Source organism: Medicago sativa, chromosome 3 (genome assembly GCF_051527215.1).
Source record: "Medicago sativa cultivar Bolivia chromosome 3, Bolivia_mono, whole genome shotgun sequence".
Lineage (NCBI taxonomy): Eukaryota > Viridiplantae > Streptophyta > Magnoliopsida > Fabales > Fabaceae > Medicago > Medicago sativa.
This window is the reverse complement of record NC_140751.1, coordinates 7,699,857-7,717,472: the sequence shown is the minus strand read 5'-3', so window position 1 is coordinate 7,717,472 and position 17,616 is coordinate 7,699,857. Positions and strand designations below refer to the sequence as shown.

Sequence of the window (17,616 nt, the reverse complement as noted above, 5' to 3'; positions counted from 1 at the left end):
AATGGTTACATGTGTTTTGAGTCTTCACATTGTCTTCTAATACATATATTAATTCTCTTATATGTTTTTGGAGAATGCCTTATGATACATTAGTGTGACCCGCGTTGTATTCAACACTGGTTATATTATATGTGCATGAAATCTAGAATAATTGGCATGATATAATCAAATGTAGTAGTGGGGATTTGGTCAAAATACCCATAATTGTGTCTTAGTCCCTTGGATGAAGAGTTTTAAAAGAATGCAGCACTATGGTATAATGTTTTGAGACTTTTTAGTTGCTTATGTATCTTTAGAAGGACACGTTTTGAGCCTGTTGCATTCAAGAATTCAAGTCTTGAGTTGCATTACTTAAATGACTTGCACACATTAGAAATCACTTCTTATTATTTTGAAAAGTTAGTCCAGCTTTCGTATATATATTTTTTGAGTAAAAAAAAAGCTTCCATATATTTTTGATTAGAAGTTCAATTCTTGACTATTTCACTCAAAGAAAATCGGGTTTACAAAGAAGAATCTACTGTATGTGCCCCACAATTTTTTTGATAGAGTAATCATTGTTAACTACCTTGAAAACTTCATAAATACAACATGTATTGATACGAAAACAAGTTGCGATCATCTCCATTTCTTACTTCTTAAGATAAAAGGAGGACTCCATTTTAGAGAGGGATAAACACAAAAGTTAGATAATGAATCTTACCACTAAATGGGTTCCGCTATTATTAATTTTCTTTTGATTTTTTTTCAAGCATCTTAATGTATATCTCTTTCAGTTATTTTGAGAAATGAAATGATTTTAACAGAGATGTATAAAAGATACGTTAAGTCGGATCGGACATGAACCCGATCATAACATTATCTCATACCAATTTTTTGACCCGAACCCCACACTAACATTAACATAGCAGACCTATAATCAATAAAAGAACCATCCACAATTATAATAGAATCACTGAGACAAGAATTTGAATAAAAATTGTAACTTTCTTTGTTGATTTTAACACCCTTGTGTACAACAACTCTGTGACCTGAATCAATAGATCAACAATAACAAAATTGAATATTACCTTTTAACGCACAAATTTGGTTTTTGTCATGTCGTCATCTTTGGTTCTACATAAAATAACCATCACAACACAATACATGTATAAACACCAAATTTATAGCATGAACCTAAATAATGCAAAACTTCATTCATGAATTAGAAAGTCCGAGTTTGTGGGTGAGAGTGTGATAAAATAATATATAAAGTAATATTAAAAATATCTTTATCTTTAAATTAAATTGGAATGGAACAAATAATATGATGGTTAATCCAAACTCGATCCCTATTTAAGTTGTTTATTTGGCTTGTTTCTTATTTTGATCATTGTTTTTCTTTTATTAGTTAAACTCGTCCCGTTGCAATTGGGTCGTGTTGCAAAATCAGGTCAAATTTTTTTATTTGGCTTTTACACTGGTTTCCGACCCACCAAAAGTGGGCGACTAATTCAGCTCGTGCGTAGAGGCATGCGTACTGGCCAAACGTTGTTCCCTTTGGGAATCGAACCCGATATTCTCCGGGTACGTCCTTGGAAGGAGCTCCTTGACAGTGAGCCCAAACAACTTGGTTAAATGAGGTCGAATTTTGTCAAGCTTAATTTTAACTTAAGAAAAACTCTTTTGTTTTAAGTAACCATCCAAGGGCAATGATTATCATTTCCTTATTTTAATAAAAAAAAAACTCTTGCTAGAAAAAAAAGGACAAGGTAAGTAACGCCTCGTCCATTATGCAAAATAACACGCGCTATGTCATAGTTGTTGTCACCCATTCATTCACAAAAGACAACACATTATTAAACAATCTCGAGCGGGAAATGACGTGGCAAATAAATAATAAAAAAAACTTGAACAATAAAATCGAAGGTATCAGACACGTGCGAAGTGAGCGGTGAGATAACGCAAGAAAAGATGAAGAGAGAGGATTGGTAAACGAAACAAATCAAGTGCGTTTGTAAACCCTAACCATCTCACGCTCATACACCTCGCGTGAACTCTTCTTCTAATCTCTCTTCTTCCACACCACTTTCTGTTGCAGATCATCACCATCACCACCACCATCTTCAATTTTCATTTATTTTCTCTCAGGTACCTTCAATTTCACACTAATAACTAGTTTTAATTTTCTCCTTAGATTTGTTTTTTTTTTTTAAATATTTTTTAGTATCATTAAATCGTTAATTATTATCTATTATAAGTTGGAATATGCTTATTTTACATTTTACATTATATTTAGTTTTGGTGATTTTTTATTTGAAATTAATGTATTTATTTATTTACTTATTTATATTATGTTAACCTTCCGGTTAATCCGGAGTTCGATCGAAAGATAGGTAAAATCTGACAAAAGTTGTTCCACTCAAGAATCGAACTCAGGTTCTTCTGAACAATTCGTTTATAGTGGAGCTCATTAACCAATGCAGCTCATTTATTTATATATGCTTTGGTTCGAGTTAGTTAGGTATAGAATTGTATGAGGTGGCAGTCTGTTTGAGTTTTTATTGTTTGTTTTAGTGAGTGTTGTCAAATACTCCCTCCGTCCCTATATGTAAGCACTCTTTTATTAGAGGCAAAGGGTGCTTACATATAGGGACGGAGGGAGTAGTAGTTTCGGCGGTGCTATAGCGTAGTGGAATTTGAATTAACTGCTATTGTTTTGCGATATGCTATTTAATACAAAGTTTGTCGATTATCGACACTATGGCACTATAGCGCTATCGCATAGCGAAGTTCTGCGATACGCTATTTAATACAAAGTTTGTCGATTATCGGCACTAATGCACTATAACATAGCGAAATTCGAACAAGTTGCTATTTCTCGTGATCGCGAATGATGACATTGGTTTTAATACATGTTTGAGTTGATAGTGAGCTTGACGAAATCAGGGTGGCATCGTGATTTTGTTGAAGCTTTAAAGTTTAGGTTTTATTGTTCTGCGATACACTATTTAATACAAAGTTTTGTCGAATATCGGCATTATAGCACTGTAGCATAGCGAAATTCGATGAAATTTCTATTTCTCATGATCCGCGATTGATGACATTTGTTTTAATACATGTTTGAGTTGATAGTGAGCTTGACGAAATCAGGGTGGCATCGTGATTTTGTTGAAGCATTAAAGTTTAGGTTTTATTGAAATTGCAGTGCTGTGATTCTGCCAAGTTTATCGTCAATTTGAATGTGCACGCTGCGTTGTTTTCTTTTATGTTTGATTTAATAGAATTTCGATATGGAAAATGTGACTTGAATGAATGAATTCACTATTATAGTTTTTCCGATTATGTTCTTTTTGTGATGGAGTTGTGTGTGTGGATGAGTTCTTATCTGCTGCATGATGATAGAGTTGTGTTGTGTTTGAAATTTTAATTTTTCAGTTTCGAATTGGAATTTAGATAGGTTACCTTGTTGTGCTTCTTGTTTGTTTGATTTCAGAAAACAGGCTGAATTGTGTTGGTTGACATTGCGGTTCTTTTGCATTTAATTTAGAATGATTTCCGTATTTCGTCGTAAATGATTGTCAGAGTATTTGTTTGTTTGTTTCTTTCTTTCTATGATGTATTTGACTATGATTTAATGTATCTACGCACGTATATGAGAGGCTGTTGTTAGTGACAGCTGTTAACAGTTGTTATGAATCTGTTAGAGGCGACTATGATCCCTATGTAAGTCGAAAACTGAGCTCTCAGCAACACAGATTCAGAATACAAATTGACGTTTTCAGTTTTCAGATTTTTGTTTTGTCTTGAACTCTCTGTTTCCCTAGATCCAGATCTATTAATAATGTTGGAATTAATGTCATCATGAGCTAGGCTTCGTCTTTTTCTTGGACATATACCATTATACCAATGTTGTGGCTGTTAAGCCCCTTCTTGGTCATTTTATTGGAGTCATGGTTTTTGATGGAATGTCTTCTCTAAGTGAATTATTCTGCACTTATATAGAGCAATTCAATGTAATGCTGCTAGAATGTAAGGTTAAACTGTTGCATCTGTATACTTCTCTCCAAACTATTTGCTTTTTTATTTTTGGTTATTTATTATAGCACAAGTTGGCAATGGAACTGAAGCCACTTCTGTTCTTATATGGTATATCATAGAAAATTTCCAAATATTTCGAGATCAAACACAGTATTCTCTAAAAGATCTTGAATTTTTTTTCATAGATATAACTGGCTTTAGGTCAATTTTAGAACAAGCGGGTTGCATAAATCAAACTCATGACCATCAAGTCAAATGGCAACAACCTAAACTGTTGCACCAATGCTTCCCTTCTATATGATATTAATCAAAGAAAAATGAGAAGTCTAATTTTATTTAAGCTAACGGTATTTGACTTGGAAAATGTAATGTGAGAGTCTTGGAGCTTATAAAATTGCTTTGGAAATTTCATTTCTGCTGTAACTTAAAGGCTGTTTCTGAATCTAGAATAAAGTCTTATGGTCTATGTAATCTTTCTTGGCATGCTTTCTTGCATAGCTAAAGGAGGTTTCTTAACTATGCCTGTATTGTAGTATCATGTTATGTTTTTTCTCATCATAGAGTTAACTGCTTTTGCTAGGAGGATACATAATTTATACAAGTATATATTGTGAATCTGTTTTTCAGATTCTAACTCAAAATCAGGGTATATTTGCTGGCATAACAGGTCTTTTGAAATCAAAGGTCTTAGAATCTTTTATTGGGATAGCAGTACTCAATATGAATGAATTTTTGTGGATCCTTTGGTTGAATATATCTCTTTCTCCTAATGTTTATGTTTGTGCTCTGCTAATACTTAGGCTAGTCATTTTCTTTTTCTGCATCATGATTCCCTGACTAAAGTTGCATGGCTTAAATTTTTATGATTTTGCTGAATGCTAGATTTGCCCTGTTAGTCTGAAAGTGGGATGCATTAGTCTATTTTTCTTCTTTATGCGTTTTGCTAAATGATAATAATGGCTCTATACAAAGTTTCATTGTAAATGAAAAGCGTTTGAATTTTTAGAAAGGGTTAAAAAAAGCCTCAGACTTTACTAAATGTGTAAAAGCACACCTCTGTCCATCAGGCATTCACTTTGGTGACAAAAAAATTGCCAAACATGCTTTATTTAATCACTTAAAAGTTGAACCACTTATTTACACATCTTAGGTAATACGACACAGTCCTTCCTAGCCACACCAATTCTTGCATCATAAAGCACCAGGTATCATTCTGTTTATCCATTTTAGGTGGGAATGGGATTTAAGAAGATTGTCTGTCCTCCCTCCAATTTTCTTTTTGTCTAGGTAGGGGTCTCCTTGTTTCCCACTTCAATGATATATTATTTCCAGTTCCACTACATGTTGGTTTTGATTTGGATTGAATTTAGCTTGTGATTTATGGTTTTCTAAAAACTGTCAATGTTGGTTTATGATCCAACTTGGTTCAAGTGGTTTTAATTGATCACTTGAAACATGACATTTTCTAATTTCTATAACTTTTGTGCATATATAGTGAGTGTTCTGAGGTGTCTAGTAGCACCCATTTCCAGATTGACTGAGTAACAGTGTGTGGGAAGATATATAAGCCTTAGTGGTTTTCAAAGCTGTAGCATTTCATTAGTGTTGATCTTGTTTAATTGTGCAATTCAATGGAAGTTTTGACCTTCCAGAAAAAGCATAGAGTTAGATTATGACTAGGTAGATTGGTACATTAGACAATGTAATCATGGAAGAAACAGACTTGCAGGAGATAATGAGATGTAATCGGAGATGCAAATTCTCTTACCATCAGAACTAAAAAAAGAATGGGTTTAGTGATTTCTTATAACATTAAATGTCTGTAGCTTATCTTTCATCAAGGGGCATAACAAATAATATACTTTTACTATCAATTGGAAAAGAAAAGCACTTGATGCTTTGGTTCTTCCCTAACTCATCTTTCAACAGTATATATTGATTGGTCTAAATAAGCAGGTATTGATGGTGAAAAGGGGGGAAAAGGAAACAGTATATTTTGATTGGTCTAAATAAATAGGTATTGATTTTGAAAAGGGGGAAATAGGGAACAGTACAACAGAAACCAATCTTTTTTCCACTAGCTAAGTTGACTAATGAATAGCCTGATGCCATGATGGTTTGTCCAAAACCAAATCTTCAATGGGGCCATTTAATTCTAGATCTTAATAGTTCCACTTCGATGCTTTCTTCGTCTTCCTCTATCACTACATAGTAATCTATCCTCCATTTGACCGACCGACTCTTCTAACTAGGGATTCTATTGGTTTTCTATTATGTCTATTTTATCTGATATTCTATCCTCTATTTGATCGATTCTTCTTTCTATTACAAATGATACCTAAAACATTCTTCCTCTCATCCAACCATCTATGGTCCTCTGGTTTACAATTTTACATTTTCCCCGGCAACTTCTATAAGTTTCCTGCCACTTCTTCTAAATTTGGAGGATTTGGACCATTTCTATAAGTTTCCTGCCACTTCTTCTAAATTAGGAGCATTGATTAATGATTGATGTTGCAAATTTGTACAATGCTTATGAACTGTCATTTCTCTTAAACATGAGCTAACTACTTGATGCATTGCACTCACAGAATTATGTTTTCCACCTTTCGTTTTACATTAAAATTCCATGTCTGTTACACTTCTTGATGGCTTGACATAATTTCTATTCTTTATAATTTTCAGTACCCTTAAAATCATCAAAGCAAGTTGTTCTCATCATGGATATAGATCTCAGGTTACCCACTGGTGAACATGAGAAAGAAGAAGAAGAAGAAACAACTACACTTGATAACATGTTGGAAGGTGAAGAAAAATTGCACAATGGAGGTATGGACGACAGACATATGGTTGAAGCTGGTATTGAGGTACATGCTCTAAATGGTGGAGATCTGAATTCCCCCACAGTTGATATTGCAATGTTTAAGGAAGATACAAATCTTGAGCCACTTTCTGGTATGGAATTCGAGTCTCATGGGGAAGCTTATTCTTTCTACCAAGAATATGCTCGATCAATGGGATTCAACACTGCAATACAAAATAGTCGCCGTTCAAAAACCTCAAGAGAATTTATAGATGCAAAGTTTGCTTGTTCCAGATATGGAACAAAACGAGAGTACGATAAATCCTTCAACCGACCACGAGCTCGACAGAACAAGCAAGAATCTGAAAATTCAACTGGTCGAAGATCTTGCTCTAAGACTGATTGTAAAGCAAGCATGCATGTAAAAAGAAGGCAAGATGGGAAATGGGTTATTCATAGCTTTGTGAAGGAGCATAATCACGAACTTTTACCAGCCCAGGCAGTAAGTGAACAAACAAGAAGAATGTATGCTGTGATGGCCAGGCAGTTTGCAGAATACAAAACTGTGGTTGGTATCAAGAATGAAAAGAATCCATTCGATAAAGTTCGTAATTTGGGTCTGGAGTTTGGGGAGGCTAAACTTATGCTTGATTTTTTTATTCAGATGCAAAGTATGAATTCTAACTTCTTTTATGCAGTAGATCTTGGTGAGGATCAACGGCTGAAAAATCTTTTATGGATTGATGCTAAAAGTAGGCATGACTATATCAACTTCTCTGATGTAGTGTCATTTGATACGACCTATGTTAGAAACAAATATAAGATGCCTCTTGCACTTTTTGTTGGGGTGAACCAGCACTACCAATTTATATTACTTGGGTGTGCCTTGATATCAGATGAAAGTGCCGCAACATATTCTTGGCTATTACAGACATGGCTGAAAGGTGTAGGTGGTCAAGTTCCAAAAGTGATAATTACTGACCATGACATGACTTTGAAATCGGTTATTTCAGATGTATTTCCTAGTGCTTGCCATTGTATTTGCTTATGGCATATACTGGGGAAGGTATCTGAAAATTTAGCTCCTGTAATTAAAAAAAATGAGAATTTTATGGCAAAGTTTGAAAAATGCATATATAGGTCATTGACAAGTGATGATTTTGACAATAGATGGGAGAAAATTTTGGATAGATTTGAGCTTCGACAGGATGAATGCATGCAGTCTTTGTATGAAGATCGCAAGTTATGGGCACCAACATTCATGAAGGATGTGTTCTTAGGTGGCATGTCTACTGCCCAACGATCTGAAAGTGTCAATTCCTTCTTTGACAAATATGTTCATAGGAAGACCTATGTGCAAGATTTTGTTAAACAGTATGAAACCATCTTGCAGGACAGGTATGAAGAGGAGGCAAAAGCAGATTCTGATACTTGGAATAAAGTGGCAACATTGAAAACTCCTTCACCTTTAGAAAAGAGTGTTGCAGGGATTTGCACCCATACAGTATTCAAGAAGATCCAAGCTGAGATTATTGGTGCAGTGGCTTGTCATCCTAAACTTGACAGGCAGGATGAGACAAACATTGTTCACAGGGTGCATGATATGGAAATAAACAGAGACTTTTTTGTCGTGGTGAATGAAGTAAAATCAGAGGTGTCTTGTATATGTCGGCTATTTGAATATAAAGGTTATCTTTGTCGACATGCATTGGTGGTTCTTCAATATTCTGGCCATTCAGTGTTCCCATCTCAATATGTTTTGAAACGGTGGACAAAAGATGCAAAAGTCAGGAATGTCACGGGAGAAGAATCTGAACATATGCTGGCTAGGGTGCAACGATACAATGATTTATGTCATCGATCACTAAAATTGAGCGAAGAGGGATCATTGTCTCAAGATAGTTATAGTATTGCATTCCATGCACTAAATGAGGCACACAAAAGTTGTGTGAGTGTTAACAATTCTAGCAAGAGTCCTACAGAAGCTGGTACATCAGGGGCTCATGGTCAGCTTTCCATTGAAGAAGATACCCAAAGTAGAAATATGGGAAAGTCAAACAAAAAGAAGAATCCAACTAAAAAGAAAAAGGTTTGTTGTTTCTATGAAGTTGACTTGTAGACCTTTTATTCTTCCTGTCATAACCTCCTTGTTGGATTGTAGGTGAACTCGGAGGCAGAAGTGATGAATGTTGGGGCACTAGACAACATGCAACAAATGGTTTGTCCTCCTACATTACTAGTTAACCTATCAAAGTGTTTGATCATATACTTTTGGCAACTTTGAGCTTGTAGATTAAATACAGGCCTCATATCTAGTTAAAAAAAACAATACAAGACTTGTTGGAATTTACTATATACGTGAACCTAGAGGATTTTTTTTTTTTTTTTTTATCAAGCATGAAGTGGGAATTTGAACTTAGTTAAATGAATACACGTCATCCTTATAGTTAAAAGGAACTTCTTTTGTAGGACAAATTCAGCACAAGAACTGCAGTAACCCTCGAAGGCTATTATGGTGCGCAACAGAGTGTGCAGGGAATGGTATGATTATGATACACATAATGCAATAGTTCTAATATATATTATTACGTTCAATGAGTGAACTTAATAATCCTCTTATTTGATTGTTCAGTTGAACTTAATGGGACCAACACGTGATGATTACTACGGGAATCAACAGACTCTTCAAGGACTGGTGTGTAGAAGAAATGGTGATTAGTTTTTGTTAAATATTTCTTGACTTGCAATAACACAAACTATTTTATGTGTGTAGGGACCAATGAGTTCCATACCAACCAGCCACGATGGTTATTATGGTGCACATCAAAGCATGCCTGGTTTGGTATGTTTCACTAATACTAAAGATGATTTTCTGTCCCTTGTAATGTTTGATGAATACTTATACAATCAAAACTTGCAGGCACAACTGGATTTCTTGCGAACTGGTTTCGCATACAACATTAGGGTTAGTATGGTTATATGAAGCCTTTTAGATATTATTACCGTTCAAAAAATTACCATTATAATCCTTGAAGTCGCGGGGATCGGACAATTTGATAATTGAGATTAACGAAATTCTGAAATGATTCCTGAAAAATTAAATCTTTGATCACATTAATCTTGTTGGGATGTCAATTTCGATTCTGAAATTGTCTCAAACGGCTTGTGAGTTTGAGAAATTTCAATTCAAGGACCAACTTGAAATTTTGTTGATTCATGAACTAAATTGCTTGATCCCTACAATCTTGTAAACTAAATTGATGATTTACTCATTACTATTTATTTTTCGAAGATCACTTAAGTAGTAATAATGTTGCTTCTTCATTGTGGCAGGATGAACCTAATGTAAGAGCACCACAGTTACACGAAGATCCATCGAGACACGCTTGAGCGTCACTATATACATTAAATTAAGGTAGTTGTTATTTTGAATCAATGCTATTTTTTAATTTTTTAATTTTTTTTTGTGATTAAATGAGTATTTCTCTGTATATGAAAAGCTGAAGCAGTGATTCACATTATTTTAAATGTATAGGCTAGGAAAATGAGGACTTTGAGCTGCTCATCTGATGTAGAGAATGGAATACCTCAAAGGCCAATTGAGTTTATGTTGGCAAATCTCCAAGGCCAGTATTTTGTAATATAATGCTGTTATATTAATAAATATAGGATAACTTCTGCTAACGTGTACTATATAATATTTAATATTTATAATATTAATATAGGTGGGGTAAGGCTTCAGAATTCAACCTCATGTAGAGATTGTTTTGTTGTATTATAAAAACTTGTTATTCTTTAGGCTACTGGGGAATTGTAAGTATAAATTATTTATGTTAGTGACGTGGGTACTATTTGCATGCTTCTATTCTTTCTATGTGCAAAAGAGAGTGCAATAGCATTCATCTATAATTTTATTTTGAGTGTTAGCTGTCCTCACATCCATTGTTTTTTTAAAACTCACATCCATTGTTTTTTAGAAACACATGGAAATGACAAAAAATTTAGCGGTAGTTAATTATAGCCGATTTTCTGTTTTGAAGCCAGTGGTAGTTAACTACCGCTGAAGATTTTTTAGTCATTTCTATGTGTTTCTAAGAAACAATGGATATGAAAACAACTTTCTTTTATTTTACCCTTAATTTTGTTCTTGGGCTTATTTTTTGTTTTCTTTAGTTTTTGTAGTTACTTACTTTTCTATTTTTAATTGCTCAATTTTCGTATAAAAATTGTCAGTATATATACACTCGTCCTCTCACCAAATTAATGAACGATTTGATTAATTTAAAATATCTAATAAGTATGAAGCAGTCATGTGTTGGGTTAATTGGGACAACTTAATTGATTTGAGATAAGAGTTAAGAAGTTGAAAGTCTTAGATTCAAATTTGGAAAAGAGTAAATATTAATATAACGACTAATTTTTTTTATTTTTTTTTAAAGAAACTAACTGCTAACATAAAATAGATAAAAGGAAAAGAATATAGATAAGTGGTTTAACAAAATATATGAAGTCTCACATCATAGCAAACGGCATATCATTTGGGTGACATTGGCTAACTACGATGTCACAAACCTTGTGAAAGAGAGAGAAAAAAATTCATTTGTGACATTGTGGTTGGCCAATGTTATCAAATGCTATGTCACCCAATAACAAACCACTTACCCATATCAAGCACCCAAACATAATTGAACAGTCATCAATTTAGCTTCTAAAGTATATAAAAATTTGTCAATTTAATCCTTAACATCTTAATAGTAGAGATTAAATTGATAAATTTTAGATTGAAGAATCTACTTAGGAATGTTTCTTCAAGCTTGGGCCAACCTGTCTTGACCGATGCTTGTTGGTTTAGATACATTTTTTTTGCACTTCCAATTAAAGAATGAGGTAGGACCAATTAAAGAATGAGGTAGGAGTCTTGAAAATATCGTCTCCTCTTCTTGGTACCCCCAAAGTACCAGCGAACTCATAGAATCTGGTTAAATGTACGTATGGATCTTCATGGTCTAATCCTGCAAAAAGGTTAATGCACAAAAATTTCAAGAGACCATATTTAATTTGAATGGTGGTGGTGTTTCGTGGAGGTCTTCGAACAGGAATAAGAATCCTATGACTATAACCTGTCATTACTTCGTTAAAGTTCTCGTGTGTAGTATTCAAAAAAGAAAATACAGGCTTAACTACAAGAATTAAAATTATTTACAAACTTGAAACAATAAAATATTACCACGATGTTCAATTGATGCAAGTCTCCGAAAACAACACCATTTGGTAAGTCACTTTGTAGTAGCGGTATCAAAGTATTTATAATTACCGTTTCACAAGGACTTGGTTAATAAACCATTTAGTTAATTTCATTGTTAAAAGTTATGGTAGTAAATAGATGATGATTGGTAGTTGGTGAACCTATGAATTAACAAGATGTGTTGGGATAAAGTTTCATTGGTTAGTCCTCTAATGTCTTTCCTTAATTGATTATATACTCCTCCTATTTTAATTATATCTTTACCTATTGCTCTCCATACATCTCGATGTTTTACAGATAACGGAAGATCCACTATAGTCTCTAACCTTCGATGTTTCACTCAATTAGCTAAAAGAGTGGAATTACTTTCCGATAGTGTGTGTGTGATTTTAAACCTAACCCAATGTTTTGCAACTACCATCTACAAATGTTTCTACTCATGTCCCTTACAAATGAAGTGTATATCTAGCACTCCCTACGTCAAAAGATCAATTTCATATGCACATCGAAAAAGTATTATCTAGCACTCCCTAAGTCAAAAGATCAATTTTGGATGCACGTCAGAAAAGTATTAAGTGTAGAAATAGAGATATCGATGTAACAAAATATGATTTATATATACCCACCTAGACCAAGTATTTAATTAGATTCCTAAACAGTTAAACTCAATCCCAACACAGAGGAATCATCTACACATAATGTATAACATACATGACATAAGAGAGGATGACGAGATGTTGCATCAACCAACATGATTTTTAAGCCTTCAATGTTCCCACGTTATTTCTACATTCTTTCTCTCGCTTACATCATCTCTCTCTAAAACTTGCTCCAACAAAGAATGAATGAAAATGAGGTTGCAAGCCTCTATTTATAGTTTTTGGAAAAGGTCCTTCGGCAGGAAAATTATCGTTTCTTTCCCAGTGGGCTTCTGTCACGACATCAAGTGAGGTTTTAGACCACCATTACTTGTCAGGCGAGATATATTCTTTGTTGTGCGAGCTGCCAACTCAACCAATCGAGACTTTAAACCAACATATCTCGCCAAACGAACTATATCTCTCGCTGGGTGATTTTACACTGTTTTAGGCTTTTGGTTTTTGAATTGTTTTGTTTGGCAAATAGCATGGCTCGTTGGGCGAAGAGCCTGATATACCGCTTTTAGGATCATTGCTTGCATCTCTCACTCTTTTGCTTTAATAAAGTGCTAATTGTGTTGGAAATATATTAAAAGTAGAATGAAACTAAACAAGTTTGGTTCTATATTATTTACAAGATTTGGAGGTTTTTTATGAGGTTTCTTGCAAAATAAGCTAACGAATGCCATGATTTGTATAGGTAAATTAAGGCTCATTTGACACTTATCACTGTATCTTTAATTATTTGGAGACTCATCCATAATGTTACTGCCATTGAAGATAATCCGATGAAAAGAGGCTCCACTATTATTTCACGGTGTATCTTTCCTGGAAGAGACTATGAAACTGTTATTCACATGTTTATAAAATGCCTCTTCATTATGAAGAATTGGAATTGGCTAGCTTCTTTGTCAGGCATGCCTCTTGATCTCTCCACCTTCTACACATTATTTTCACATTATCTCCACCTTATATTTTTTTTGTTGGATCCCTCAATTAAATGATTATATTATTGCAGTTATTGTGAATATTTTATGGTTTTTTGGAAATGTCAGATTAATGATATTTTTCTCAATTTATCCCTTGATCTAATTTTTATCAAAAGTCTTTGTTCTTCAAACATGAGATCGTTCCAAAGGTCACATGTTTTATCCTATCAAATAAGTTGCTATTCTTAAGCATTATGACACTGAATGTTATGGCTCCTCCTCCTTAAATTGAACAAGTCAAAATGATCATGCCACCTCACTACCAGGTTAAGTACAACACCGATGGGGCATTTAAAGGATCATGATGGATTTCTTCTTATGGTGGAATTTTTTGAGTGTCAACATAGTTAAAATGTCAATATGTTACCGTGATGCAACCTTCTCCAATTTTGCAAAAAAGATTTTAAAAAAAAAAAATTAGAATAGAAATAATGATGTAGATTGAAAAAAGAAATACAATTTGGCCTAGATCGATGCACTGGAAAATTTATCCTTTGTGTCTCATTCCTTCCATTTTGGTTTGTAGTAAACAACAAAAGATCTCTCTTTTTTGGGTATTTTGTTTTGTTATCACAAAATCCTTTCTACACTTTTATTTTTATATTCATTCATTTTTTCGTTCCATTTTTATTTTGTAAAAAATGACAACGAACATCTCATATTTAGTTTTGTATATGTTCTACAGTTTGAATATTTTTAGATTATATGTATTCATTTTCCTTCTTTCTGTTTTTATATTGTAACACAAGACATCATATATTAAGGATATTATACTCTTTCATTGAAATTTCATTTCTACCTTTTTAGTTTTATCATACTATACTCCTTCTTTTTAATAAAAAAAATCATTTTTTTTATCTCACCAAGGCAAGACAACATAATCATAAACCATCCGAACTCACCCATCCTGCCTTGACTTTGGCGCGAAAACCCTGCTTTGATAAGTGCAGTTTTTGATTTTCTCTAATGTTCAAAGTTAGGTTAGGAATGTTTATATTCCCCATACCCAAACACATCCTTTAGTAAAATATATTTTTATTTTATTTATACAAATATACATATTCTTTTTATGTTGTTAATACTAAAATAAAAAGAATTAGGGACTCCTCCAACATGTGATGAGAGTGTGAATTTTTTATTCCAACTTGTGAATTCCTCTGTTATAAATGTATCACCACCAGTTTGCTTTCCAAAATTAGGTCTAAAGAGATAACAACATAAACAAAATTGGGCCGCTTTTCAGGATGATATGTTGAAATATTAGGCCGTTTTCTAGGATCCGATGGTAACTCTTGAAAATATATGGACACATGTTGTTGAGAACTAGATCCTTGTTTAAGCGATGATAATTTTCTCTTAAAAAAGTTCTCAATAACTCGTAAAACAGCCAAAACAACAACAAACTTTAAGATTTAACTTGAATAAATAAGTAACTGATGTATAACAACAACTTTGAGATTCAAATTAGGTAAATAACTTCCAGAAACAACAATAACATGATTTTAAACCAACAAAGGATTATCACTTATGGATAATTTCTTTAATTTATTATACAAAGGAACAACAAATATGTCATTGGATTACTTCTGTTAAAATTTTATATTAGAAAAATAAGGAAGTGATGTATGCAAAACAATTATAGTTCTGACTTCACAACTATTTTTGTATGCAAGATTGAAAGACAAAGTTATCAATTACCAATTATTCAATTCAAGTAACAGTAAGCATAAAAGTGAATAAAAGTGAATGCACCTGCAAATATATGTACATAAATAAATAAAATCCAGTACTTGATTGCTAAATTGTGTGCTCTGAGGAACAAATCTGCAGTTGTGTTATTATACGACATGAGAGACATCTGTCATGTTCAATCAAATTCAAAATAACACACATGGATATTAGAATTATAGACATGAAAAACACATGAATCCACACAACTCTAACCTTCAAGTTGCACTTGTATAGAAATCCAAACATACATTTCCCTGTTACACAACAAAACAACCATTGAATTTTAAATACATAAAACAACCCATGAATATCCAAAAAAATCAACATATTTGTCAATTTACTACAATTTTAATCAATTTCACAACACAAACTTATTAATTGGACCCCAATTGCATACTCAATTAACCAATTTATCATAATTGAAGTTATATAAAAACCATATATTTTTTATTGATTACCTTAGTGGTAGTTTCAATGTTGTTAGAGACTTGCAAATGTTCCTTTGTTGTCTTACAGAGGCGGAAGAGGGCGGAATAGGGTGGAGGCAGTGGTGGTTTGCGTCGCAACCAAGAGTATAAAAGAGAGAAACTTGTTTTTGCGATAGATAAACAACTCGAAAATGAAGGTTGTATATGGTGGGCTCGCGAGAGAGAAGAAAGAAGGGTTGGCTGGTGGAGTGACGGTGTGTGGTGGTGGTGTTACCGTTAGAGAGAGAGAGAGAGAGTATTGGATGAAGAGGGTTTTCTAAGTTTAGAGAGAAGTTGAAATGTGTGAATGACTGAGGTGAGAGTGGTTTCGCTCTTTGGTGGGATTTAGTATGGGAAAGGCTTGTTTTTTCCCACCATGGGAAAGTTGTTTTTTAACCATCAGATCGTATGAGGAGCATAGCTTTATGATAGACCACCAACACTAGATTTTTTTCTGCAAGTTCATCCCATTCATCCTGTTCACATACCCCAAATGGAAAAAATAACGTCAGTAACCAAGTGTTTCATTATTTTCATTTTTTTTCTTCTCCAAGTGTTTTACTAACCAAGCTTTGCCATTTCCACGGGGCTTCTTGTTTCTTCAATTAGAAAACCCCCCATGTTTTACCCAGAATTTTGTTTGAAGACATTGGAGCCATTGTAACAATTTTGGTTGTATAAATTCTTTTTTTAAGGAATAAACCAAAAATTAGTCCGAAAGTAATAATAATTAGGCTACACCTTATGTATCCATTCTGCACTGCAGTTTATGTATGTTCATATAAACAATTTTTTTTTTTTGTTACCATATAAACAGATTTATTACTTGAACAAACGTTATAAAGTCATGATAATTTCAAAAATAAGATAAATCTTATCATTAATCGACAATTAAAGATCACCAAATATGATGCAAATAACTGGAGAAATACGACTGGAGAAGAAGTAATACTTTCCAGATCTGATGAGCAGTGTAAAACCCAGAGATTCAGATTAATTGCACCTCTACTTGTCGGCATATCTTTGTTCAACATTAATAGGAGTGGATTGTATTTCTTCTCAGCGATAAAAATGGAAGCAAAATTAAAAATATTGTTATTAAGAGCAGCTGTGTTTCAGAATGATGACGACGTTGTTAAAAAAGAAATTTCAGATCTGAAAAAAAAAAGTGTGAAAGACAAAGGAAAAGAATGTGGTGTAGGCAGTCCATGATAAAATTGATACTCCTATTTAATCTAATGGTTGAAAAAAACTTTCTCATGGTGGGAAACAAGTCCCCTTTCCCATACTAAATCCCACCTCGCTCTTTGGATAGATGAGATGGTGCGGACAAATGAAATGAGGAGGTTTAAAGTGCAAAAAAAAAATAAATATATGGCACATCCATTGGTACTAAGTTTAAGAGCATATTAACAATGAATAAAATTACACACACACACACACACACACACACACACACACACACACACACACACACACATATATATATATATATATATATATATATATATATATAGGGTTATGATAGAAGACACATTTTATGAAGGTGTCTCTTATCAAGTTACTCTATGAACATTTGTTAAAAGACACCAACTACTTTTTATGAAGGTGTCTTTTATCAAAGTTATAACTAAAAAGTGAAAATCACACCTTGAGGTGTGACTTGATAAAAGACACCACCAAAGGGTGACTTGTAACATAACCCATATATATATATATATAT

The 17,616-nt window shown here is 33.4% G+C and overlaps 1 protein-coding gene and 1 long non-coding RNA gene across 2 annotated transcripts; one reads left to right on the top strand and one right to left on the bottom strand.

The window, feature by feature from the left end:
* The first annotated feature begins 1,928 nt into the window (after positions 1 to 1,928).
* FHY3 (far-red elongated hypocotyls 3) lies at positions 1,929 to 10,688 on the top strand. Its single transcript, XM_085750536.1, has 9 exons — positions 1,929 to 2,130; positions 6,706 to 8,912; positions 8,985 to 9,041; positions 9,293 to 9,364; positions 9,456 to 9,518; positions 9,597 to 9,665; positions 9,744 to 9,788; positions 10,157 to 10,238; positions 10,359 to 10,688. Exons 2-8 carry the CDS (start codon positions 6,741 to 6,743, stop codon positions 10,211 to 10,213), a joined length of 2,535 nt encoding a protein of 844 aa, XP_085606662.1. The 5' UTR covers positions 1,929 to 2,130; positions 6,706 to 6,740; the 3' UTR covers positions 10,214 to 10,238; positions 10,359 to 10,688.
* A 4,681-nt stretch (positions 10,689 to 15,369) lies between these two features.
* LOC146935374 (uncharacterized) lies at positions 15,370 to 16,413 on the bottom strand. The gene is made up of 2 exons (XR_015030210.1): positions 15,885 to 16,413; positions 15,370 to 15,680 (listed from the first exon to the last, which is right to left on the bottom strand). It is a non-coding gene; the product is annotated as an uncharacterized LOC146935374 (long non-coding RNA).
* Positions 16,414 to 17,616: the final 1,203 nt, after the last annotated feature.